Here is a 27,817-nt window from a genome sequence, read left to right on the forward strand (position 1 = left end):
ATACTCACGTTCTCAAGTCAGTGCTTCTGTTCTTGTGTGGACGCCTGGCATCGTGTAAGTATTAGGGCTGCGTTCCCTGACTAGGGCCCTGATTATGGGTCTGTATGTGCCATAACTAAACACGAGAAAGAAAAAGGGAGAAAAAAACTTTTCACGATGAAGGAGATGATGATTCACAAGAAGAAAGGATCCTTTATGCATTTTGCATATTTAGATTACGGATAATACTGTGTTAAATCAATAACATATTTTCTTTTGCATTATCTGGTGGCTTACTGACAATGTAATATTTGAAGACTGTTTAATAACTTCAATCAACTCCTGAATCACAGTAGGTGACCAGACATTTCATAAGGTCATTTTTTTTCACCCTGTTTTCAAAGTAGCATCATTGGAGGCTTGCATTTTAAAAAGAGATTATAATGTCTCTCATTAGGAGAGAATGAAGATAATACTGCATGTGAGTAACAGGAATACAGAATCACAGACACTTAGAGGTGGCAGAAACCTCATTATTCATGACATTCATCTTTCTGCAAGCCCAAGGTTGTTCTGTGTTGTACTTGGCCATATATGTTTGCATTGTTCTTCAAAAATAGATTTTATTGAGTTGACTGAAACAAAACCAAAATCTGAGCTGAAGCATGAACTGGACTTCTAATACTGGAGTTGCTGAAGGAAATAATTTTATTTTATCTGTTTTATGTATAAATTTCAGTACTGAATTGGTTTTGATTTGACACTGGAAGAGGCTGCCCAGAGGTGTTGTGGGGGCTCCATCCTTGGAGGTGTTCAAGGGCAGGTTGGATGGGGCTCTGAGCAGCCTGTTCTCGTGGAGGGTGTCCCTGCCCATGCAGGGGAGTTGGAACTCAATGATTTTTAAGGTCCCTTCCAACTCAAAAAATTCTGTGATTCTGTGATTAAACTGAATGGTTTCAAATTCTGGAGATGCTTCTAATCAGTTTTTACCTCTGTTTTTTCAGCGGCTTTCTCGGAATGCCTCTGGAGATACAAGCATTCAGTTTCTAGGCACAGTGGTAAGTATATAACTATTCTCAAGAGTTATGTTGATAGAATAATATAAACAGAAAATGGGTAAATTACACTGGCAGTACACTTCTATTTGTGAAAGTTAGTATTCTGTGTAAATATTCTGAGCTTAACAGGAGAATTTAGGCAAATTTCTGAAGCCAACTTCTAAGGCACTGTGCACAGTGTCTGCATTCCACATTTCAGTTGATTCAAGTCTGCCTCTGTTACTTTTACAAGGGTTTTAAGAGTAACTGGTTGTAGACTTGTAAGCTCTTGACATCATACTCAGGTTTGATCCACGTCAGGATCAAGCCCACTCTTCCCCACCACCTCAACTTTCTGATCTCTCTTGCTTCACCGTACCACCTACCCTCACATCATGCAAGTGAGTCAGTAGCTGTCTTATGAAAAGACTATTTAATAATGCAAAGTGTTCTGTCCTTTTCTTACTCTAACCAGATGTGAAAGCTCTGTAGTTCTCTGAGATTTTGTTTGCTGGAAAGAAGTATGTTTAAAATTCCAATTAGATTTCATACCATTAGACAGAATTTACTCAATAAAATAGATATTTTTTCATCTGCTAGTATCTGGAACAGTTATGTATAGGGTAGAAACTAAAGGTTTGTGTTAGGTGATGAATGCTTATAAACATACGTGATTGAAGCAGCTTCCAATTCCATGATTTGCATGATTAAAATACAATGCTTGAATTTTTCCAAGTTCCTCACACACCTAAAAATAGTTCTGAAATAAAATAGAATTGAAGTATCCTCTAAAGTAAGTTGTCCTGATTACTGCCAGCAGGTTACCCTGTAGTGACGTTAACAGCAAAAATCCTAGGAATGGAACATTCCCTTTAGGATTTAGTCCTGACATTTCTGTGTTCTATATGTTTTGGACACAAAAGTTTGCATATGATACTGCTTTCATTCTACTTACTTGTAATTAGTTATTCTACAAGTCCTATGAAGCCATTTTTTGGGAAGTACAACACAGTTAACTTACCAAGAATAACTGCAGGTTTGCATGTTGTTTTTGAGAAATGCCCCTAATATTTTTTTTTGCTTCTGTAAATACATCTCTATATGTGCTTATGCATTCGTTTGTCTTACTCAATATCAAGCAGAGTGGCAGTCACAAACAAGACATAAATATAAGTTGTGTTCTGCATTGTTGTATTTGAAATGATGCTTCAGCTCTGCAGTTGCATCCTGCATATGCATGATTGCTTCTAGCTGACTGATCTGGTAGTCTTTGCGTGAGAGAAAACTACTCCAAGTAGATAAGATATACATAAGTGCAACTTGATAATACTGAAAAGATTTTAATTAATCCCCAGTAAATGGGTGCTGTAGCAGAAAAAATCCTGATTGTGTATTTAGTGATATTAAAAATTAAATTTACAGTCAAGTTGGATATGAAGGCATTTTGTATTCTTATGTTAGAAGTGCCCTGGAGTTTCAGAGAGTAGAACAAAAGATGGTGTACAGTATTGGTGTGCTTTTAGCTTGGAGAAATTGCTGATGAAAAGCTAATGGATTGTAATAATCTTACTGACTAGCTCATGTGTGTTTATTGGATCCTAATTATTTTGAGAAATCAAGTATATGATTACAACTAAAACTCTCAGGAGGACTAAACTGAAAGACCTATAATACTTTCTTATTTAATATAAATTATGCACGTCTTGCTGATCGAGCCCAGAGAGAGAACTTCAGCAAGCAGGGTAGAGAAGCAGTAATGAAATCTGCTTCTCAGGTTTTGCTCTGATACCAGTTTTCCCACAGAATCCAAGCCAGAGTACGCACCTCTGTTCCTATCGGTTCCTCTAGCCTACTATCTTCCTCTTCCCTACGTCTTTTTCTTTGTTTTATTTGCTCTTTTAACATTCTTGCACTCTTCTGATTTAAACTTAGTACTCTTGGCTCAGGTAATGGAGGAGAAGGGGAGGGGACATTACGGCTTTTCCTTACAATGATATCCCTTACAAATTACGTATGTAGGTACACTGTATGTGTGTGCCTGCATGTGTGTGTGTCTACATATACATAAATGTAAGTGTTGAAATAAAGAAAGAGTATCTTCCTAATAAAGGTCCTAGAAATAAATTTTGGGCTCACCATTATATACCTCTTACTAAACCTTTGCTAATACAGAAGTGCAGTGAAGACAGAAAGTATTGAAAAGGAATATTTAGCAGCAAGAAACTCTTCGTTGTTCATTATTATTATAATATATTGTTATCAACATAATAAGCAACTTGTGAAATTATTGCTCTGCTCTTTTATTTTTTGTAATAGAAAACATTTGAGCCTTCTATGGTACTTTTGACGGGCAAATTTTGATGACACTTCAGTGACGGCAGACAGTGTGATGCTACTAAGTGTACACACTGCTCACCTGTCCATCAGAACGTATTTTTCGAACCAGCTGATCAGGAGCACAGCTCCCTGCCTTTTCAGGAGGGCATCAGCTTCGAAAAATGGCTCCACTTGATTTTTTTGACATTGGTCAGTAGAAATAATTCTGCTGCTGTTTCCGATAAAACACAGTCTCCTGCTTCAGGAAGCCAGCTGACACTCAGAGGAGAAGTGAAAGGTATGCCTCTCTGTTAGAAACATCCTTGCTGTCCCAGTTAGCTAGGTGAAGGACAGAGAAAGCTACTTTTCAGCAGGCAGACAGCAGTTTAATATGAATTCTGCTGTCTAATGTATGGTGAATATGCGGACAGTGGGGCAAATATTTCTGTTAGTGTAGCAGCATATTTCTGTTTTAGAGGAGAACAGGAAAAATCATGTTATTTTCCCCAGTGAAATCATACCTTTGAGTGCACACTCTTAGCATAATTTGGGGGGGGTCTACATAGATTTGTAATAATATTTTTGTTTGTATCTAATAATGAGTAGAAATTCTTTGCTACTTGAGCATTTATTTTCAGATTTTAGTGGCGTTAAATAGCTTACTTTTTCTCAATTGTTTTTTGGTAGAGGGTTATGAGTCTCATCTGATACAGGACTTGTGCTATTGGAGGATGAACAAGGATGTTTCTGCCCAAGCAACAAGCAGCTTTTATATACTTTCAGCTGTAAGAAATGGTTGGTGAATAAGAAGCTACACTGACTTGATTTAATTTTCTTGAGATGATAACATTTTGATACTAATTAAATTATTTCAGAACAGATCATCTGATCATGCGTTATTGCTGTACTTGAGACTTTATATGAGTTTTAACTCATTGTTACTCTCTGGTGGACATGACTAGATATCGGGTGCTGATGGAGTCCTGCTATTCTGCCACTTTAAGCTAGAATTATTCAGTGTATTTATTAACAGCTTTACCGTAACACCAGAAAATCTTACTGTGCTTTATATTGTATGAAGAAAAAGGAATCAAGATAACCCATGCTTCAGATTGATGTCCAAAACCATACCCAAAGTACCATGCAGTCCTCTGTGGGATGTCTCTTGTGTGTAGGTAGCTCACAGAAGTAGGTTTGTAACAAACACAGAGATCTATAGAAAAATATTAAGGTCTGAAGTTGCTGCTTCAGCTTCTGCTGTGCAAAAGCCTGTATGTTTGAGCAGTCTTTTCTGAGGACCAAAGTCCACCGTTCTTTCCCCTCTTCTAATTAATCTCCTGTTTCTGTCATGTCTCTTGTCTTTTTCATTCCAGCTTCTGTTCTCTTACTTGAGGGGAATTTTTTTTGCTGGCCCACTGATGGCCCCAGTCATTTGCTGGTTATTTACACCTCTGTCAGCTGGACATCAGCAATGAAATAGCTCTGGGCACACAGCCTTTAAGACTAAGAGAGCTTGAAGTGTACAGAGAAGTGCAGATTATTGTGGAAGCTCTGAACTTATTCTAGACTGTGTGTAATGGCCTATATGTAGAATTTAAAATAAAGGAATACTGTCTGTCTTCTCAGATAGTGAGTGGCCTGGCATCCATAATGTCATTGTCAGCTTTGAGCTGCAGGCCATGCTTGACAGCCATGCTCGGCTGGCCCAGTGGAACACTTTCCTCACAAGAGACAGTCTGAGCCACAGTGGAAAATGTTACTGTCCTCTGCTCATCATTCCTGCCATTTCTTTGATCTTCTGTTCTCTTAATGTCAGAGCAACAATGTCGAGAAAAACAGTTACTTCCTTCCTCTGGGGAAGGAAAGGACATAGGTGTGACAGATGCTAGTCATGTTGCTCAGCATCTTGCTTTGCAGTGTTACTTTCAGCGGTGAACATGATGTAGGAACAGATGTGAAACAGCAGAATTGCTCAGGCCTAAGAATCAAGGTATCTGTAGGTGATTCTGAGTTTCATAGTACTGTTTACTTGGCTCAGCCTTCCCATAGGAATTTTTTCCATTTCTTCAGTGGCTTTTTGCTGCATCTGACTTACAAAACACATGTAGTTTTGATGTGGAGTCTTACGCTGCCGTATGGTTACCGTTAACCTGTTAATGCTGCACTTGCTGTTCTTCAGCCTTTTTGCCAACACATTTTAAGTCTGAACCAGCACTGCAAACTCCAGGTTGAGAACACTGGATTTGGAAAAACTAGTTTCTGTCAAGCCCTGTCTGTGCTTTTTAGCATAGTTTGGCTTACGTTCTAGTATAGTAGTGATCACTCAATGTTAATGACATTTTGGTTATTCTTTAGACACTTCCAGATAGGCTGGAAAAAAGTGTTTCATACGCAGTCAGGGTTATTAGTAATTTATGTTGTTAATTAAGTTAGTCGGAAATTGAGAGCTTTACAGAAGAGCTGTTCCTCAAATTTTTTTGCCTTTGCTTCCTGACTTATTGCATATTCATCATTTATGTATCTAAGGTAACCCTAGGAGCTACAGGTCAGTATACTAACTTTACTTCTCACTGCTAATTCCCCTTCCCGCTCCCTCCTGCCATGACTTGTCTGCTTTTACTGCAACAGCAGACCTCCAACTTTCTGTCCCATTGCTGAGGCTTCCAAATTGTCCTGAAACTTTACAGTCTGTATATAATCTCATCAGCTTCTAGACAGCTTCCTCAGTTTTTCTTCCTCACAGAATCAGAGAATCTTAGAAGCGACCTCGAAAGATCATCCAGTCCAACCCCTCTGGTCTCCCAGGATCACCTAGAGCACATCACACAGGAAGGCGTCCAGGCGGGTTTTGAATGTCTCCAGAGAAGGAGACTCCACAGCCTCTCTGGGCAGCCTGTTCCAGTGCTCTGTCACTCTCACAGTAAAGAAGTTTTTTCTGATTTTTATGTGGAAACTGATGTTCCAGTTTGCACCCACTGCCCCTTGTCCTATCGCTAGATGTCACTGAAAAAAGCCTGTCCTCCCTGCATTCTTACAAAGACCAATTAAACAGCAATAAAGATGGAAGCTTTGACAATATGAGTCTGATGTAGTTCACAATGACAAATGTTTAACAACCTGCTTCTTTTACCCTTACAAATCATGGCAGTTCTTACCAGGTTTTCTTTCTTTCTGCTTTTCTTTCTATATGTGACACCTCTGAAACTAGATACTGAAGATTTATGCAGACTTTCAAACACTGGTTTAAAACCCGGAGAAGTTACAAAGGTTGTATGACTGGAATATGTAGAGTATTAACCACAAGAAAATAAATATAGTCCAGTAAGTATTTATGTTGCAAACTAATGTCTTTTTTAATATTTTTTTTTTTACTCTTCTTTTTCACAAGCCTTAGGATTAGGGTCCCTGATGATCTAAAGGGAATTCTGCTGTTATGTAGACTTTTTCTTTTCATCCAGCTTCAGTGACACTCTGAACCACAGCACTTCTAGTAGCAGAGCTGCCATCAGCAGCATTTCAGTAGCGCAGAAGGTGTCACTAGGAAAAAAACAGGCAGTTACTTCTGGAAGCATTGATTTCAGCAAGTCTCTTTTGAACATGGATAGTGAGAATCCTGGGAGTGGCTACAAACTGCTGCAGTATTCTGCAGGAAGTGGGTAATTTGTGCAGCAAGGATTTAACTTGTGAAAGTAGTGATACTTGGAGCAGAATTAGGACTGGGCAGTGAGAATTGTTCCAGCTCACATGGTGTGGATGCTTGGGTGCAGTCACACAGCTACAATGACTGTTCTTGTTTAAATTCTGCTGTATATTAGTATGTTTTAAAGCAGAAAGTATAGTGAGAATATTAAAGCTGTCCATTGGGGACAAACTCTCAAAAGCATAAAAAAAAATTAGAAATACTGCTGTTACCAGAAGCTATGTCCTAAAATCACTTAAATTATTTTGGGAATCTTGCTCTGGATTCCTTTGGAAAGAGAGAAAAGCTAGCGCTTGAAGTTCTTTCTGCAATTTTCTTCCATGACTTTAAAGACACCAGAAGTGCCGTAAGTTCTCACAGAACAGCTTTGTGTAGTCTTTGCCTGAGATCTCCTTGATTGAAACATGGTGGTGCCAAGGTGAAGCTGGAGCTGTGTATGTGCTTCTTGGATGGCCTGTGTGAACATGTTGGTTGGCCAACAGGTGGCTGCCAAATTACCTTTCCCTCAGCTGGAGCATGTATTTAAGTTTCTAGTTTCCTTACACAGCCAGTGTTCTTCAGATTTGTGGAAACAAAGTTATGGTTTCCTACAACATTTATAGGTAGTTGGACTTACCTACCTTTTGTTCAGATTTGGTTTGAATTAATCAGCAGGTTAAAATAGTGTATGTGGGTGAAAATGGGATAATGAGATGGAATGAGTTGGGGATGGGGACTGAGAGGCAGAAATCTGGATAGCAAGTCTTGCTTTCTTCCAAAACCAGACTAGAAACTAAATGCTGGATTCTGTACTAGATGCTACATGTTTTGCGTTTATTTTTAATCTTTAATCCTGGCCTTTTCTTCTGTTTTCAATTAAAGTTTTAATTTGCAGAGAAAATCAAACAGGTCAGAATTCCCATTCATGTGCTTAATGTTTGTGGATTATGTAGTGCATGTGCTCTCTGTAGTGTAGTAGTCTTTGCTTGTAATAAGTTATTCCCCTTATCCGTTGGAAATAAGCAAATGGAAGAATAAGGTTTTGTGTTTTTTAAAACTTCATTTGACAAGCTTTTTATTCAGCTCATTAGTTCTTGAAGGACAAGGACTGAACTTGGTTGGTTAACCTGTTACTTCTTGGAACACAAGCGGACAGGTTACCCAAGTGTAAATCAAGTGATTTCCTTTGGTAGACTAAGATTTACCAACATTGAAATAAATTATTAGTATCTTTTTTTTAGCCAAAATATTGTGTTATTTTTTGGTGTTTTTTGGGTTTTTTTTTAACTGTATCAAGTCTTACATCATAGTGAAGATCTAGTTTTTTGTTCTGAAGGTGATGTCTACTACCAAGTAATAAATGCATGTGTAGCCCAGGTTTTTAAACAGCCTTTTGGTGGCTGCTATTTTGGCATATACCCAGGAACTGTTTAGGAGGTATTAATTTATATGGCTTTGAAGCTTAACCAGGGATCTTAATGAAACAAAGGCATGATGAAGTTAGTAAAGCTAATTTAAGTCTCTGAATGTAAATTTTAAGTGAAGTTTTTATTGGTAATAAATATACTTTGCTTCTCATTAGTCTCCTAGGCTTCAGTGGTAATATCAGTAAAATAAACATGTTTTACAAAGATTTAACATTAAAAATGCTATTAATATGACCCTTGGTACACCAGCACAATTAGATTTCAAAGTGAGCATTTAGGATGTAACAGCGATTAATGACAACCATCGAAAACAATTTTGAACTCCATCAGTTTAACTCAGGAGGGTAAACTTAATATGATAATTTATCTAGTTGAATTGTATCAGCTTAGCAGGAAAGTATGCAAATACGTGACCCTTACCTAGAATCTAAATGGATGCTGTGCTGATAGATTTATCAGTTCCATTAAAAAACTTTAGGGAACTTTGGAATTTCAGCAATTGTTCCCTTGGAGGCTGAAAACCAAACCTGATCTCATACTGGGACCATTCTGGTCTGCATATTTCCATAATTTGCCTTTGCTACTAATATGACAGCAAGACGCAAATAACTGTTTCTAATAATATCAAATGGAGTTGTGGAGGACAGCATTTTAATGTAGTAAAAGACCTCCCCGTGGGGTTGTTATTGCCACTATAGAACAGCAGTTACACAGTTGCAACAATAGTCTCTTAATTGATTCGTTTAATTAGCAAGAGATGAAGCTTGTGCTGCATCTTGTCATCTGTTATCATGGGGGTGGCTCGGAGAGAATCTTTGCATTTGTCACTCTTTATGGTTGGGTTTGAGTAAAGCATTCCAGCTCTGGAGGGTGAGCGTTGGGCAGCCGGTAGCCCCCCAGTATTGGCTTGTGACAGTTGGTCAGGATGTTTTCTGAGCGAGCTTCCATGCAGGTTTGCAGTGCGTGGACATGTCTGGTTTAAGAATCAGCATAGACTCTGGAGTAGAATTTATGACAAAACATTGTTTTACTGGAAGAAAACCTTAATCCAGCTATGCCAGGCTTTTCTAACCTAAATATGCAAATTAAGTATTACAGGAATGGTGGATTATTTGGGGCATCACTACTGTAATAGTTGACTAGATTTACGTGGAAGAAATAGGGACAGATTAGTGAAACCAGCCATCTGCCTTGATTGCTTTTTCATGGCATTTTGTTTCCAGACTAGATAAACAATGAGTTACATGGGCACACAGTCCATGGTAGGAAGGATGTGTAAAAGAGGGACTTTCTTTGTGGTTGGTTTTCCCCAGAGCAGTTACGAATATAGATACAGTGCTGTGCTTGCTTCTGAAAGATGAAGTAATTTTTCACTCAGATGTATTTCATGTAAATTTTAAGGTTATGTAAACAAATGTATTTTTAAGGCACATAAATATACCGGGAGCTTCAGTTTCATTTTTCTCCTCTCCTTGGCTTAGTTTTGTCTTCTGTTCAAGGTTATCCTTCCTTATGGAAGGAAATATTTCTAGAGGAGGACAAACTTCTTGTTAAATGCTAATTAAGAAAATGAAGGTTACATTGGCATACTTCCATTGTCATAGCACTGACCTAAAATATGGAATTTCTTTCTAATCTAATCTAAATTAGACTGAGGGGGATGCAAGAAATTCTGTGCATATGAAACACTACTTTTTACTGGTCTGATTTTGAAATGACTGTGCTTTGGGGTTTTTTATCTGTTTGTTTTTGTTTCTCTGCTTGTGTGCTCTAGCGTAGGACATGCGATCTAATTGTGGAGTAGGATGGTACTGCCAATCTGTGTAGCAAAGGGACAACATGCTGTTGGAGAAGGCATCTTTTTAGGACAATTTAAACAAAGATTTAGGCCACTTATCATTAAAGATCCCATGGTAATTTCCACAAGGTTCTGAGATTGTTTCGTGTTCTGAAGTCTTGGCCAAAGTCCACTTTGTGTAATTACCTTCTGTCTGCACAAATCCCTAATGCAGTTTTAGATGTGTTTGGTGTTTTTCACTTCCTGTCCTCAATAGTGAAAATACTGCCACACACACCTCATAATTGCTGTGGATTGTATCCTAAATTCAAAGGAGATATAAAGAGATTAAATAAAGAGACTCCTGTAAATTGCTTTAGTAAATTTTGTTTTCCCATTTTTAAAGCATCGGAACACGTGGCAAAAGATGAGTGAACAGTAGGATATGTAATTAAATTCACAAGCGGATGAAATATCTCTAAATTGTTTGACTTCCCTGTTTCATTGCATTTTGGCTCTCTATGAGCTAAATTTTCTCTACTGCTAGAAGCATCACATCGCTGAGGGAAAGGCCAAATCTCAGGCCATGCCAGAGGTCAAACTTAACACACTGCATGGTGCTTTGAAGCAGGTAGGAAGCCAGCGTGAGGCTCCACGTGCTGTCATCATGCTCTCAGTTGGCTTTTGCTTCTGTTTCGTAGTTTTTTGTTCCCACAACCGAAAACCTTGCCTGTGCATTTGTCTCTTAACTAAAACTGGTTTCAGCTCCTCCTTACGGATGCCTTTAATGGATTCCAGAATGCGTTCAGCCATTCTGTCTTTAAAATAGACTCCATCTTATGATAGGATTTATTGCCTTACACACGAAGTTCAATCCTCCTGTCTTACTCACCGAAGCCTTTTATTACTTTATTGTATGCCATGTCATATCTTCTTTTCCCTGAGATTTCATTTATTTTTTTTTAGCCATCCTTTTTTCTGCCATATTTATCTTCTACATCTTTTTCCAGATTGCTTCTCTTGTGCATTTTGTGTGTCAAGTTGTTTTTGTTTTTCCATACTTGTTTTTTTTGCTGTAGATGTGGGTCAAGAAGAGAGGTATTACTCTTAATCCGACATTAACACTCATGTTGTTCCATAAGTAGCATTTAGGAGAAGCATGAGGATAAGAATAAAACAGAAAAATTGCTATCCATCAGCAGTCATGCAGCTACTGGACTTAACATGTAAGTATTACAGACAAGGAACACGAGGGACTCTTGTAAGACGAGTATTTTCTTTGTTCCTCTTGTATACCTTACGGTATCTAGATCTAGATAATTAATTGCCTGTAAAATCTACTGTTAACCTTCGGTCAATATTTTGAGGCTTTGCAAATTTTTCCTGGTGTTCATTTAAGGTTCTGTGAAAATAACAGGGGAACTGAATTTACCAAGCAGGAACAGACAGTTTGTTTCACTTTTTATGAAACTGAAGTTTCACAGAGATTCTCTTCTGTGTACAGTACATTGAAAATTACGTTAATGAAGTTTTAACAAACATCTTGGGCATCCCTGCAGATCTGCAGGACAGCAACCCACATGGCTGCAAACATGCATACTGGTACAGCCAGGCAGCCCCCGTCTTCATTTCCCTCATGCCATTTGATATTTATAGCCCTTGCCCATGGTAAGGCAAAGGAAGGTGAAGGGCAGAGCGGTTGTAGTAGGAAGTATCATGCTTGTGTGACCATCTCCCAAACACCAGTCTTGTGTCTTGGAGAGATGCCATGTTGGCAGGGTGCACAGGAAGTATTTGCATAGCAAATTGTGTTATGAGCAGCAGAACCACAACAAGGTTCTTCCTGCATCCGATGATAATTGTTTAACTGGGGGGAAGGAGCGAGAAAAGGGACGTCAGGGCAATGCAGATGAAAAGAAAAAGCCCGAACTATTGTCAGGACAGTGAAAACAAACTGCCCCTTTGCCAAAGAGCATCAGCATATATGACACAGCAGCACTGAGCAGAATGTGGGACTATTCCATTGAGGCCCAAAAGCCCTGGGAGTAGCAAAGCCATGGTGATGCCCTGAGTTTCCACTGCTACCTCCTCCTCCCCACTTCAGAGTGATTTTTCCTCACATGCCCTCAGAACCAACTCTCCCTTACTGCTTTCTTTGATGTCAGTCTTCATCTGAGGAAAAACAAAGATGTTTGAGTTTTAAAATACTTGTAAGTGTTCTTTTACAAATCTTTGGGTGTTCCTTGTTTTTTTGTGAGGGTTTTGTGTTATTTTGTTTTTTTCTCCCTAGGTTTGTCTTTTAGGTATAAAAGAGCCGCAGGGAAGCCCTCCCTTAGCCTCCTAAGTTCCAAGCCCACTGTTAACATTTAACAAAAACTCAGCAAGCAGAACAACCCAATGTGGTTGCTGTACCAAAGCCAGATCTGGACACTGCATCAAGAAGATCACAGCTACATCCTGAAAGGCATCTGTCCCACAGCCTGTTTTTAACACATTGACTTTGAAAAAAAAGTATGTGATAATGGAAAAACCCTTGTTTATGGCATCAAGTGGTGGCTTTTACAAGGCATAAACTGTACTCAAGTTTCCTGTAAAGCAGAAGATTATTTTGAGAAGTTAGGAAGCATGCCAAGATGCAAGAGAGGCAGTGAGTGTCTCCACCCTTAAAATGTTTCTCACCGTGCTGCAGGCAACATGAAATCCCACAATATTGCTGTTTCCTAATAGCCAAATAGAAATGCAGTGTTACATATGAAGTAACTGTACAAAACACACCGGTACTCTTGGAGAGGCCAGAGAAGACTCTCAGAATATTTGAGGTTAGAAGGGACCATCCCTCTCACCTGTGCAGAGCAGGGGCAGCTAGAGCAGACTGATCAGGGCTGTTTCCAGTTGATTTTGGAATATCTCTAAAGACTCCGCAACTCCACGTCTCGACAGTGTATTCAGTTATTCTGCAAATTCTTGGCTGTCCCTGAAGGCTTTGCAGGGCAGTAACAGAGAAGTAATATTATCAGCGGGGAAATGCAAGATAGGTAATTTTAAGTCTGCAGTAATGCTGAGTGTAAAAGGGAATAATAATCTTTACAAGAGCTTGTATGACTGTGTGGAGAAGTATGCAATTGAGGAGAGGTCAGAAGCTCCATTTCTAATCCAAAAAAGGCTGGATGTTTGTGGTTGAAACATAGGCATGTAGCAGAATGCTCTGATAGCGTTGAAAAGGTTGGAAGATCAAGAGAGCTCTGGCAGGTTGATGCTTCTTAACCTGTTGAAATCCAGCAGGAAGGCAGTGATGGAAGCTGTAGAGAATGTTGAAGGAGATGAGCTGATCTCTCCAACAGTCCACTATTAGTGCCCTGAAGGAATAAAGAGTTTAGGAGAAATATCCATAGGGTGCAAGGGAAACAATATGAGAGGCAAAGTGGAGTCTGTATACAAAACAGAGGACTTCTCCCACCTTCCTGCCCAGTGAACACTTTATAACCATGTCAGTATTCCGTGTTAAAAAGTAAATGCATGTTTTTTGTAGGTGTGTGTAAGTTCATCACTTTTCTTTTGAAGGGTAGATAAATTATTAGAGAAAAAGTGCATGGCTTCGAGAATCTTAGGTGCATGCCTCAGTAATGTGAGGGTTCACTGAGAATACAAGAAGAAAAACAGTATCAAAGCTGTCTGATAAACTTCCCTCAGTGATCTGAAGGGTCAGTGGTCTGTTCTTTGCTCCTTTACTTACAGAGTTTTCCTTTATTATTAGGATTATGATTGCTGGCTCGTTTCCATGCAGGTTTCCCTACATTGTTTTCTACTGCACTTCAGAAGAAGCTCTACTTGTGGCAGACAGTCTTCTACCCTTCTCACTTTTCTTTTATCTCTAATCCTAGAGCACTTGTGGACAGGCATAAGGAACGAAAAGTCAGTGAGTTCCCAGGAATTCAGGAGGAGTTTTCACAAGCACATCACTACGCAGCCCACTCTCTGAGGGTTCTGCTCACCGTCTCATCCACTGCTGAGACCAGTGATGAGCAGGGATGAATTTTGGGCAAGAGACTTGACTCAATTGTATTCTTTTCAGGTGGGAAGGAGCTCCTCCAACATTGTCCTAGTTCTGGAAGCATTTTTTAAATCTATGTAGTGTTTCAGTTTTGATCATGTTGCAGGTGGTACAAATCAGTTCCAAAACAACTTACAGCATTGTGATACTGCGGGGAGGCCCCTCCAGCTGTAGATACAACAAACTGCTATTCCACTTCTGATTTTCTTCTTCCTGGCTAGGTTTGTGGTTCATGAAAGCCACTCCTGCTCCTCTAGGATTACGTTCAAACTGGTATCAGTAAGGAGAGATGGAACCATGTACCTGAAACATCTCATCTGAAAAAGCGTTTTTCTCACTGACCTGGTGTTATTGTGAGGATGCACTGTACGCAGGTGCTGAATTGAGTAGTTATCCTCAAATTGCTGACAGCTCTGTGGAAACTGGGCACTGGCTGACAAAGAATTTGGATGTGCTGGGGGTTGGAGAATAGGTGCTCTAATAGCTAGTTATGTTGGATGGAAGTAGGAGAGTCTGAGCCAAGCTCTTTTCCTTGGGCTTGATGGAAGCAGGGTGTTCTCCTGTTACTAAAGATGCCCTCTAGTGTCATTCTGCATAGTGAGGGAGGAAGGGGCTGTCAGAAGACATAGTGAGAGCATCTACTAGATGTTGTAATGGAGATTATTAGATCGTTGGAACTCCTTTCCCTTACATGCATTTTGAGGGGTAGAATAAAAAACCATCTGAGATGTAAGTCGGGCTGGAGGCTGTGATTTCCACCTATTTTCATGTATGACAGCACAAGATGTCTAGCACGAGCAAGTCAGATGCTTAGTTTTATGCACAGGCTGAAAACTGAATGGCATATATTAGTTTTCGGTTTCACTACAGGCTGCCACACTCCCCGGGCCGTGGTGGCCTCTCTGCAGCGGGAGGTGAGCAGCAGAGAAGTTCCCCTGCAGAAGCGCTTTGTACAAGCGCAGCTGCTTCCCAGCAAACGCAGTGCCACGGGCCTGCTGTCAGTGTGAGGATGGGGCTGGAAGGCCTCGCAGCTGTGTGAGTACACCTTGCTCTCTTTCGTCCAAACTAGAGCCACTTCTCACTACCTAGAGGATTTGTCTGTGCCTGATAGCCCTGAACTAGACCTCCTGGGCAGCGTAACCCAGCTCTGTGCAGCCGTCCCTCAGCCTGAAATTGCTGGTTTAGTTTTGATCAATTTTTCATGTAGTGTCAGGATTTCCTTATGTAATATACAGCTAAAAGTGATTTTAAAGTACATCAGCTTAATCATATTGGGTTTTTTTCCCCACCCCCATACTTTTATGTTTGAAGGCTCCATTAGTGTCCATAACAAAGAGGGAGTAACACAGATGGTAAACATTTTTACCACGGAACACCAGCAGTGAACACCATATCACTGATTTAGGAGTCTCTATACTGTGCTTGCTCAGCTGTATATAATCACTCTCATTTCCTTCCCTTGAGTTTCTGGCCAGCTTAGGGAGACTTTGCTGGCATGTTGAGTGAAGTCTCCCTGGCACCACCGAGCTATTGCTCAGTTCTCATCTGTGCCACTTTGCAGAGCAAGAAGCTCCATCCTGGAACTGGTGTGAGCTTTTGCCTTCTGTCTTCTCTGATTTGCAGAAATGCATTTTCACCAAAAGTACAATGCTAAAATTAAAACTCTTTTGGGTGAGGACAGTATCTGCCTTAGCTGCCAAGCAGCCATAGTGCTTTTGAATGCCTCCCTGATATAAAAGATAATAAACCTAGGGAACTATGATTAGCCCTGCTTGAGTTTTGTGGGATACCTGCCATGGTGTAAGCTAATGTGCATTTGGGACAAAGCAATGATATTTTTTAAGTTTCAGTTTTTTATTCTGGGAATGCTGATAGAAAGGCAAATGCTATGAATAAGGTCTGCTGGTTTTCTGCTGTAGTTCAAATAAAACTGTAAAAAAGTAATTCAGTTTGGTGCAGCATTTTACCCAGCCAACTAACTGTGAGGTTCTTGTTTTTTCTTCCTTTTTACTTTTCTTTGAACAAACAAAATCGCAAACTTAGGCTCTGTCTATCAAAAATGCATGTAGCTTTTCTTTTGTACTTAGATGAGAGAGATAATCTCTAACTAAAATTTCACATTAGCATTCTGCCTGTAAAGCAAAAGTGTTTTTTGGGCCAGAGAAGTTGTTTTTATTTTAAAAAAAACAAGTGTGCACTACGGTCTCTGTAGTGGGGGGCCATTTTGGTGACTTGTTTACTGGTGTGTCTTTCATATCCAAATTCTTGGCTACAGACAAAGCATTCAAATAGTTTTCTCTTTGTCAAAAGAAGAAGATGAAAATTGTCTGAAATTGGAGCCAAGTTCACATTCTCTGGAGTACCGTTTCAGCCTTTGGGAGGACCGTCTAGTGCACAGTAACTGAAAACTCTAGCAAGGTTTGTTTGAACAATCTAAACTTAAAGAAGAGACAGCAAAACAAATACTTTTTAATTCTTTTGCTTTTTATATTTACACTGGCGGTGGTGTCTTCCTCAGATAAAACGTTTTGATATTAAGCAGTTCCTCTAATTTTACTGGGCTCTGTTTCTTTTTATGGTAACACACACTGTGCAGGAAGGTCATTATATGGGAGAAAGAAACTGTCAGCATAAAAGAGAAAGTTAACATTGCACATGTTGTCTTTGTTTATGGGGTTCCTGGAATGTGTTGTGAATTGAGCCAAATGATGGCCTAAATTGTTCTTTTTAATATGCTGTACAGCCTCTCCATACCTTCTGTTAGCAACAGGTCTTTCACCTTGCAAGTACAGGTTGTAAAACTACCTGTGAAAGCATCTCAAGTGTTTCCGTTGGATGTTGCTAGTATTTGCTTTAAAGATCGTTTATGTTTTTGCTACAGGCTGTGGGAGTGTGATCATTATTACATTCCGTTAACCCAGCTTTCTGTGATAAGAACATTGAAATTAATAATGAAACGTATTGATTGCATATGCAAAGCCAGTTTAGGTTAGTGCTGGTCTCAGTGTTGCCTGATGACTATATCCCTGGGAATCTTGCAAGCTGCATTGGTGATTTTTGTCTCATTTAGTATTGCATTAGCATCTGTGTTACAAATGTCTGTTCATCAGCTGGTAGTTTAGTATGAGTTCCAGAAGAAAACAGAAGAAAGAAAATGCAGCTACTTTACCTATTTTTTGTTCCATCCTCCAACAGGTTTCATGTCTAAGGTTAAACCAGGGCAAAGGAGTAAAAACCCTGAAAAACTGTTAGATTACATAAGCAGCAGTAAATTCTTTAATTTTGAACCTTATTAAAAGAAGAGTAAAATCCTGTCTTTTTTAAGCCAAAACTATTGCCTTCAGTTTCTACTTGAAATGAAGTTTCCTCATAAACTGACATGTGTTGAACATCCTAAGGGTTCCTGCTGAACCAGTCCTGCACAGGAATGGGGAAGGAGCCCTGATGTCTTGGGACATGAGGGATCAAATCAACAATTAAAGGATAATAGTGAGTTGGGAAGGAAGGGGAAGATGACTAGCCAGGAAGGATTAGCCTGAGTCAGGAACAAATTTCCTGAAATTACTCAAGCAGGTGCTTAAAAGGGAGGTGGGTTGTTCTCTTGAGGAGTGATTTTCAGAAGAGTGTGAGCCAGCTACAAGGAGGTCTGAGAGGCCAGCAAGGAAGAAACTCTTTTGGGGAAGAGAAGGATGCTGCCTCAAAGGGTCAGGGAGAAAGTAGTGTGCTCTTGGAAGAGAAGATTTTTGCTTTTCCCTGTGAGAGGAAAAGTGTGTTGTGCCATGAAGGAGGTTAATGTGCTCAGACCCTTTTCCATTGGGGAAAAATGAGTGTTTAAATAGCTAATATATGTATTTTCAGTGTGTTTTCTTTGTATAATATCACTAGATATCAAAAGCAAGACTTGCTGAAGGGAAAACAGCTGATTGATATGAACTGGAGAGGCAAGTTCCACAGGGAAACCACGATCTTTTATTAGACCAACTGATGCTATTGGGGAGAAAAAAGGCAGCACCCAAGTTCTTTGCCTGTTCCATCCTACAGCTTCAGTGGGGAAGGGGGATAAAGTTTTGTCTGAAACCTTTTAACAGGCTTGATCCCTGTACTTAGACACTGGGGAGCTGGAACCAGTGAAAGGGACAAACTGGACATGGACACAGGTGAGGAGAAGGCTTGCAGTTTCTGCCCTGAGGAGCTGGCATAGCATTGTCCGTCGGTGCGACGTGAGCATCATCTGCTGAAATGGCCTGGCAGTAACAGATATTACAGCTACCTGTGTTTAGATCTTACAGCTACCTGTGTTTATTTTTATTAAAATATTTCCAGATCTATTTTTGTTAGCTCAAGTGCATGCACATCTGCCTTGTGAATCAAAATGAGGATTTGGTTTTCTCATTTTCAATGTGTTTCATTACACTGGATTCCTTTACAAGCCAAGCTGGTATTTCTTTGGCTGAGTTCATTTTGGAGTTGTGTGGGAATGGACACCTCAAATGCTAATTTCTGATTTTTATACACACTATAACACCTACATTATTTCTTTTGGGATTAGCATTCTTTAGGCAGTGGTTTTGTTCAGGAGCAATTACATTAGTGTTCAGCAAAGCTGAAATTGTGTATTTTACTGCTGATAAAGTATTTGTCAAAGCATTGGTATCCATTAAACACTTCTCCCACCTAAAGGAAGAAAGCAGATTTTATTTGGATGTCAGCAGTTTCAACATACTGCTGGTTTCTGGCCTCAATCTAAATAAAAAGAGGTGAGACCCGCAAATACCAAGTATATAAAATTCCAGGGTATTTTATTGGACAAGGAAGCTTCGTGTTAAAAAAAAGCACTGTGCTTTGAATGATTTCCAAAATATATTGTTGGATTCAAAGTTGTGAAATGTAATTGCTTCTACATCCTGACAGAGCCACAGGATCTGGAGTGGCTTAAGAAAAATGAAGACTGAAAGCCAGATTTTCAGAGGCAACTTAGGCCCACTAACATTAATGCAAGTTAGGCACCTAAATGCCTTTGAAGTCTGGCTCTGAGCCTGTAGGTTTTGTTGCTGCTAATACTTTGGCCATTTTCTTTATGCCAGCCCTTCAGTTCAACTGAAGGAACAGGAGAGGGATTTCCTGTGTCGGTCAGCAACGTGCTGTTTAGCACCAGAGCTAACCCCAAGCTCAAGGCTGGGCAGTGCTGCTCTGGGACTTGCTCTACATTAATATTGCTCTAGTAGGAGTCAAAGTTTAATTGCTGATATGGCATTTGACTCCATTCTGAACTACAAATAATTTCTGAAGTAAGAAGTATGTCAAAGAGCGATTTCCCTTTCTCTCCCCCAACTTTTTTTTTCTCCCCCTTGGGGTTTGGTGTTCCTCCCAAAACTTGTTTTGAGAAAAGAATATATATCCCAGCAATGTGGATGTCACTGAACTGAGCTTGTTGTGTAGTCATGGTTTTATTTTATGGGTAATAATTCTATGGTGTTTCTGAAGGGAGGAGCAGCCTTAGAAAATCAGGCTGAAAAATAGCTAAAAAGTATAATTTTTTCACCCATCAACTTATAAAACTGTACTGTGCTGGCTGAAAGCACATAATGAGTAGGAAGTGAGCACTAATCTATTTGGCTCTGTCTGAACCTTTATATTTCTATTTATCTCAGTGGGAGATTTTAATATTCTACTGATGTTATTTTATATTTTGCTGACTTTCAGGTTGAGATATTGGCACTTAAAATCATGGTGACTGCCTGAATGCAAAATCAGGCTTTATGAGAATTAATAAAATCATGCTATTATGAATCTTGGAAATGGCACTAACTGTTGTAAATGGTGTCTGAAAACGATGTAATGAGCAGGTTTTGCATTTGTTTCAAAGGTCTTTTTTCTAGACTTGAAAGGATTTTGCAAAGGTGTATGCATATTAAGGCCCAACTTCTGCTTACACTGTTAGGAGAGTGTCTCTAATTGATCCAACCAGCAAAGCTAAAAGTATAAATGAAACTTCTTTCCCCTAGCTACTTCATTAATTGCAAATTTTACCCAGTCCCCAGTTTGCCCCCTGATTTTTCCCTGAATGCCTACCTCCTCCCTACTGCAGTTCCAGACCACACTTATTGAACATCCAATGATAGATGATAACAGTGAGGATTGCAAAGAAGTTGAAAAGATGAGCAAAAGTTGATGTAAAGTTTTGGCAGGTGGGGACACATACCACTACTTGTGGTGTTGAGGAAGTGCAGAATGTGCAGTGGTGAGGAATACAATATATGAGCTAAGTAAGCTGCAGCTCTTAATGACAGTTCAACACCTCATTGGAAAAGCATTTTTTTTTAAAGTAACAGCCAAAACCTTTTTATTTACTCTGTAACAAAAATGAAAACACAAAAAAGTTGTTCAAATTAATTCAGCATTTTAAATTAAAAATATATTTAAATCTGCTATGCAAAACCATGAACTTTTAGTTTATTAACTTTTAGTTCATTTGTTGTGAAACCTAATTGAGTGATCTTGGAGAAATCATGGAAATGCTTTATTCATTTCCTCATTTTACCCTGCAAGTTCCTTATGCGTTTTGTGCCTGGGTTGCCAGAGGGTGAGTTGACCCTGAAATTCAGGCTCAGATTTAAACAGTTGGAACATATGGATCATGTTATGGGGGAACTCATGAATGAGATCCGGTTCTACTGGGAAGTGTGAAGGCAAATTGCTGAAAAATGTTCAGATAGAAAGAGTCCTGAGGGAGCAAGAGCCTGCAGCCACCTCCTTGTCCCTTCTACTGATAGTCTTACTGATCTTTGAAGTGAAGCAAGTTGACAAAGGAACTGAAGAGTTTTAATCTTATGGCTTTTCCTGACGTAGCTCAAAATAAATCAGCCATTTCTCCAAATAACTTAGGCTTTTAAAATTATTTGGGAATGGAATAATTCAAGTTGTCTAGACTGTCAGCTACACCTTAAAGCTGGTAGAACTTGAGGTTGCTGAGACATTTAAGGTCCTTAGGAAAGTGCTGAATTGTATGAAACCTTGAAAGCACTTAAAATATGACTTAAAGAGGACTTAAAATACTGACATGCTCTTGTGAGCAGAGATCTGTATAGACATTTTTATCTTGATTCGTTATTTAGCTTAAGTTTTTTTGTTCCCTAATCAAAATCTATTTGAGTGATCTCAATTAGCAGAATACAAGACAGTTTATGTACTGCTTTTTCCAGTAATTTGCATGTGAATAAGGATTCCTAAGTAACAGATTTATGGATGCCCAAGGAGACTTTCTTTATTTTAACACTATTTTCAGAGCCATTTCTACCCTTCAGTTCCATAGAAAGCCTGTAAAACTTCCAGCAAATTGTGACCTTATTACATTCTGCTTTTCCCCACCAGAGAGAATCCTTCTTCGAGTTCTCCAGAACTTCAGTGATTGCCACTGATACAAATTTTACAAGTGTGTGTCATTTATCCAGCTTCTTGAGACTGTGTCCTTATGGTAGAAGCAATAACATGGCTACAGGCATGTTAATGCCCTCCAGTGGAAAGAAAAAGGGTTAAAGGATGGATTCTTTGTTGTTCAAAAGTCAGTACCTTGGAGCTGAATAAGTGTACTGAATTTCAGCATAGCCTGGTGGGAATACAAAATGAATCATTTGCTCATTAGTATTAATCTATTAGATTTATACATAGCACAAATAAATTAAGGCTAGTTAGCCGTGACAGACTTCAAGCAGGATGCATCTAGAATACTTCCATACCCAAGGGAGCATTTTATTGGAGGTTAGCTGTACTTTTTTGTGCAGAGCAAAGCAAGAGCTTTGTTTTGATTAAAAAACAACAACAAAATTATTTATACATGTTTTAAAAATTGCTCATAGGTGTTTGTGGAGGGTGAAATGCGAAGATATGATGCATAATGGAAATATACTGTCAGATGGATAAATGTTTCAGAGATGGGGAAGAAAATTATTCCAAATTCTTAGTGCTCAATCACCACTTGTAAGCATGCCAGGTTGCACCTGAAAGCAGAAGGCAGAACAAATGGAGAAAATGTCCCTACTTGATGAAGAGTGTCTTATTCTGCATGATTAAGTCTGGATCTGCTCCTTAGGAAAGTATTGAGGACCTCTGAGTCATGTTTTTGTGATTAGATTTTCAGAGGTGTTAGATCACTATTACTTCCATGCAAATCAGTGGAAGTTGCAAATTCTTCCCTTTTTCAGAAAACAGGATATTGAGAGTTTAGATTTCTCCAATGTCTCTCACTTGGAGTAAGTTATTTCTCTCAATGGAGAATTATTAAGAGCTTTTAAAATGTGGATTTGTCTGTAGCTTGCCAGTGACAACTTTACTATGCAGGCATGCATAGTGGCCCAGTGGGAGTTTCACTTCACTTCTGATTATTTCCCAGGCTTTGGCCAGAGAATTTCTCAGGCTCAGATCGTTCTTTGCAAAAGTTCGAGAGCACTCCCCTTCTTCACTGCAAATCAGTGGCAGATTTTCCAAAATGCAAATGCAGTATAATGTGTGACAGTTCTGTCTCTGCAGCTCAAATATGTGTATTTGACAAGGCAATTCTGTAAGTCTGGTTTTTGAAACTCCCCAGTATCTTGGTGATACTGCAGAGAAGAACGAGTTTTTTCAACAACAGGGAGGGAGAGAGACAAATGTTTTAATCAGAAGAACAGATAAAACTGATGTGTGACAAGGTTAGTGGGGAGAATTTACTTTTTTTTCATTAAAAAGGGGAAAAATTAAGTCTTGCAATTAGAACACTTGTTTTCTGTTTCAAATGGTCTGGCTGCATCATTACTTATTAATCGATACTATTTTTTTCTGTGCACAAGGAACTTATTTATTGTATTTATATTACACTGCCTGATGAACAGAGTGGCTGCTTACAGTGCAGTGATAATGAAGTAGTTTGAGTTATAAATATTTTTAATGATCTCTTTGTTGATGGATGGGATATTCCTCTCAGCGAAGGCGAGGGCTCACCCAAGGAGCTTCAGAGAACAATTTGAGTGTCAGTTTCACAAGTGAAAAAAACCCAAAAAGGAAAAGGAAGCAATTCATTCACAACGGGACATGGTGCAGAGGAGGATAACCTGCCTTCAAAGATTTTTGTTTCGAGTATTATAATGTTTAATAAATAGTTTACTTCAAAGGCCTTTGCAGGAGAAAAAAAAAAATAAAATAAGCAGCTTTCCTGCTATTCTTGTTCACTGGTCCAGTGTTGCTATAAGTAGCTCATATCCTGTCCTCTGTGGTCTCAGGTGGTTAGCTTTTGTTTGGGAAACTGAAGCTTCAACAGAAAGAGCTGTGCCACCAGTTAAATTATTAGGTAGTTGACAATATGTCTTGAAAATCAATGGAACTCATTGTGGACCTCAGGGGGTGGGGAGTGACTTTGGCAGGGGAGGAGGGGTGTCAGTATTATTTTGGTGATGAGCAAAGGCAACAGATCAGATCAGGTAAAAATAGAAGTTGCTAAGAAAGGCATCTAAAGTAAATTCTTCACTTCCATCTTCCCCCGCCATGTACTTTTTTTTCAAGCATTGTTGAAGTTTGATAGAGTACAAGATAATATTGGAAGGTCATTTGATCTGTCCTCAGTGTCATGGTTAGCTGTAACAAAACCCGTTCCCGTTTGAAGTTGTTCTGACCTGTTCTGTATCCATGTTGGTATTTCTGTATTGTTTTGTTTCTGCTAAATGTTCTGCTTTGTATTTGTGTTCCATCGAGTAAAGAAATGACTCAAGGCTTAAAGGAAAAGGCTTGGGTGTTTCCCAAATAATTACCTCTTAGGTTTTCTAGTTCTGGGCATATGAACTAATCTACTGGTTTGTTTTCTTTCATTGTTTTTTCATTCTGAGTAGTTTCAAATCATTTGAGGGAGTAGTGTTAGGTTGCTGTCATCCTTCTAAGCCTCATGTTTGTCCTTCCCTGTGATTTCCCATCTTTGGGGGCACCGTTTGGACCTGAAAACAAAATCATTCAGTCTCTAAAGTAAGGATCATGAAACAGGGTTGCAAAGCTCTCGTCTTCGATTTGTAGCCCACTGTAGCCAAAACTGAGTACTTTGAAAGAGAGCTGAGAGGTAAAAAACCAAGGAAATTCTGCTCGAGCTATCTTCACTTCACCCATGCTTTTAGATGATTGATCACGGGCAGCTTTTAACAGGGTTTAACTCAGTCCTCCCTGATCATACATTTTCCTGAGATCACATCTGGTATTTAAAACCTGGAAGACAGCCACTAGGGCAGCTTGCTCTGATTGGAGGTTTACTGGGATAAGTCTGAGAGCTGAGGACCCTGTTTACTTGACTGCATAAAAGTCAGGACATTTCTGTTAGTTTCCACAAGTAGATAAAAGACTATCACATGGATAACAAATTACTGCTCAGTGAAAAAAGGAATCAATATTGTGTCTCTGGGAGTGTGTCTCTTGTTGTATCCTGCATTTGCTATCTGGTTAAATGGTAGGTAGTAAAAATTAAGGTGCTTGATCAACACTTCCTCAAGATGAGATCCCAAACACAGCACCCAACAAAATTACAAGAGCAAGCTAAACATGTACCTGGGCCAAGTAGGATAAGGAAGATCCCTGGGAATGTTGGAGAGACATCCTCTGGCCCTGATTTCAATGTCTTCCCTATGATATATCCTGTATTTCCCACCATGACAACTCCAAGATGATGAAACAAGAAATATTCTCCTCACATGTGATGTTGTATATGAGGAAGGTGTTTTTGTCACTGAGGATCAATGTGGTAAGGAGGAAAAGGCTGAGTGCAAAGACAAACAGCTGTTCTCCAGAAACAAGACATTGTAATAATCTGTAAGGAGGGCCTCAGGCAAAATACAGTCCTTCTCCAAGACAAATTTGTAAGGCATAATACTGAGCTGTCTCAACATTTTGTTTTTCTGTTCATAAAGTATCATCTACAGGACCATCCTTGGTTACTCTGGCTGGAAGAAAGCTGGTTTTACCAAAGAATCACAAATGATTCTTTGAGTCTTTGCTGTTGACCATGCATTTCATCAGAGTCATTATCTGTTAACTATGAAATACTTATTCCCCAGAACGTGTCAAGGAAGCAATTACCTCAAATCAGTGCTTGTTCAACTCGCAGCTAATGAATAACTATTACAAACTAATCAGTGCTTTAATGGTAATTAGTAAAGTGGGTAAAATAACTGGAAATTAAAATGATTAAACTTGCCTGTTTGGAATTCCATGTTGAGCAGTGAGTAAATGATGTATTGCCCAACTCGGAAGTTATTTATGATCACTTGTGTATTTATTCTGCGGTGCCACTCCGACATATCCTCTGCACTTCAAGCAGCTGTTTGAAGGGAGAAGAAATACACTGTGGTGATGACCAGGACTGCCAAGAAGACAGAGGAAAATTATGCCTTGTTGTGACCATGGGCCCTTTCAGCCTTGTTCTCCTTAACCATGTGTGCATATGCTTGTATTCTGCCAAGCTTCTGACCCACTCCCACAAGCTCTGTCTTACTCAAAGACTATGTGAAAGTCTTTGGAGTGCAACTTGTGGATGAGTCTTGATCTGCCTGCCCCACAGTCAGGGGTCCTTTCCACATTTCCAGGTCCTTTAGTGTAGCTGAGCTGCCTGCAGAAAATTCTGAAACAATTTGGTGTATTTGTGTCTTAAGCAGACTCAGCTTTCCATTCTGGAGGCCATGAAGCTCACTCCCAACCATACACCAGCAAATTTATGAAAGAGTGAGTTGCCTAATTTTTCGTTTGGGATTGTTGTTTTTTTTTCACAGAATAGCCTTTTATGCAGAGGTTCACATTATCCCACTGTGATAAAACTACATAGCTGTGCTTCCTTTCAAGTGAGAGTGCAGTTGTGTTTTCCTTTGTCTCTTTCTTTTGCTAATGTTTTGCAAACCAGGGACAGTATTTTTCACAGTTCAAACTGATACCTCCTACATTCTGGTGTTCTTCATACTAACTTGTGAATTTACCCTTATGACATTGCTGAGAAGTCAGGCCACATTGTTCTTATATCTTGTAGAGAGGAAACAGAAACATAGAGAAATCTGAGTTTCATCTGCCCTAAGGGAAGTACCTCAAAATTAGACATGACAATCTGAGATTATTTGGTTAGTAGAGAGAAAGTTGGGCACTTTTAGGGCAAATATCTTCCTTGTGCTTCTCTACTTTGGTTGCAAAGGGATCTTGGTTCCTTTGTCCAAACGTTGGTGTCTAACTTGGTGTTTAATGTACCCAGGGCTATAATACAGGACCTACAGGTGCCCTGTAGATTTCTGGAGCAGCATGCATAAATCAGATGGGACACCTTAAAACATCCAAAATAGCAATGGTATGTAAATCTTGCCCCTAAAGCTGGGCGAGATGTTACAGGAAGTTTCAGATGGAGCCTAGAATTTAACTAAAGCATTAAGAACAGTGTTTCTTTTTAATGCACAACATGCTAATACCTTAACTGAAGAACAAAACTTCCTTTAGGATGCCTTTCAAAATGCATGTGAACAAGATAAAGCCTTGTTTTGTTTCATGTTGCTTATCACAAGAATAAAAAAAAAAAGCCCGTTTTTCTCTTTAACCTCTTAGATACGTTCATGCACAGGAAAAAACCCTTATAACTCAAAAAGGTTTTATAAACCTCAAAACAGAACTTAAATCTTAGATGTAAATCTACTTAGGTAAATATATATTGCACACACATAAATATGTAGATATAATTTGTACATACACTGTAGATTATATATAACTGTTGTTTATAAAGATTAAACTTGGTGATAGAAAGGAAACAAAGTAAAAAAATTACTCAGATGATGATTGTTTTTTATGTGTTCAGGCAGTAAGGTTCTGCATGTGAACTTAGGAAGCTTAGACTGGGTTTTTTTTCACCCCTGTATGTAGCTTTTTTGATGTGAATGTTAAATGAATTAATGAACTTATAAAGCCAGTTAATAAGTGGTATTTCACCTGCATTAGTAAAATGTTGGGAAAATAAAGCTGGGAAGAATAGAAATAAAAAGAAAAAACAGCAGAGAAAAGAAAAAGAATTCCTCAGTGGTTGGTGTTGACTACTACATGTTAAATTGCCTCACTGCCCCACTGGCAAACCTTCAGTTTTGTGGACTCCAGCAGTTACAGTAGCTCTTCTGCATTGAACATATGTTGTATTGATTACTGTTTGTCATTATGTGCACTTGAAATGGAAATTACGGAAGCTTCTCTTGTGCTTGTGGTGTAATATTATGGGGGAAGTAATTTTAAGTGTAGGTTGTTAATGCTGGTTATTCAGTTTTCTCTTTATTTTGGATTTCTGCAAAGCTAGATATAGTGTTCTTGCTATTTTGGGGGGAATTGCAGTGCATTATGGTTGACAAAAAGATGTTTTTGTGGAACACACACAAAGGGAAGGAAAGTTGAATGACACATGCTGACTTGCTGTATTTTGCAAGCAGACACCACAACAACGACAGATGTTATATATGATCATAAATTGTTTTTAAGGAAAGGAATTATTTTAAATTCTCATGAAGACATGCTTTTTTCCATGGAAGCCAA

At 39.1% G+C, this 27,817-nt stretch overlaps 1 protein-coding gene across 2 annotated transcripts in view; it reads left to right on the forward strand.

Moving 5' to 3' along the window:
- The window catches only part of PCCA (propionyl-CoA carboxylase subunit alpha), a 281,303-nt gene that overhangs the window by 221,513 nt on the left and 31,973 nt on the right, over nt 1–27,817 (forward strand). For both annotated transcript variants that reach the window (XM_051630543.1, XM_051630554.1), the window contains one exon: nt 984–1,037. In XM_051630543.1, coding sequence (XP_051486503.1) covers nt 984–1,037 — 54 coding nt within the window. The remainder of the gene's footprint in view (nt 1–983; nt 1,038–27,817) is intronic.

The sequence above is a fragment of the Apus apus genome, chromosome 1 (assembly GCF_020740795.1).
Source record: "Apus apus isolate bApuApu2 chromosome 1, bApuApu2.pri.cur, whole genome shotgun sequence".
Classification (NCBI taxonomy): Eukaryota; Metazoa; Chordata; class Aves; order Apodiformes; family Apodidae; genus Apus; species Apus apus.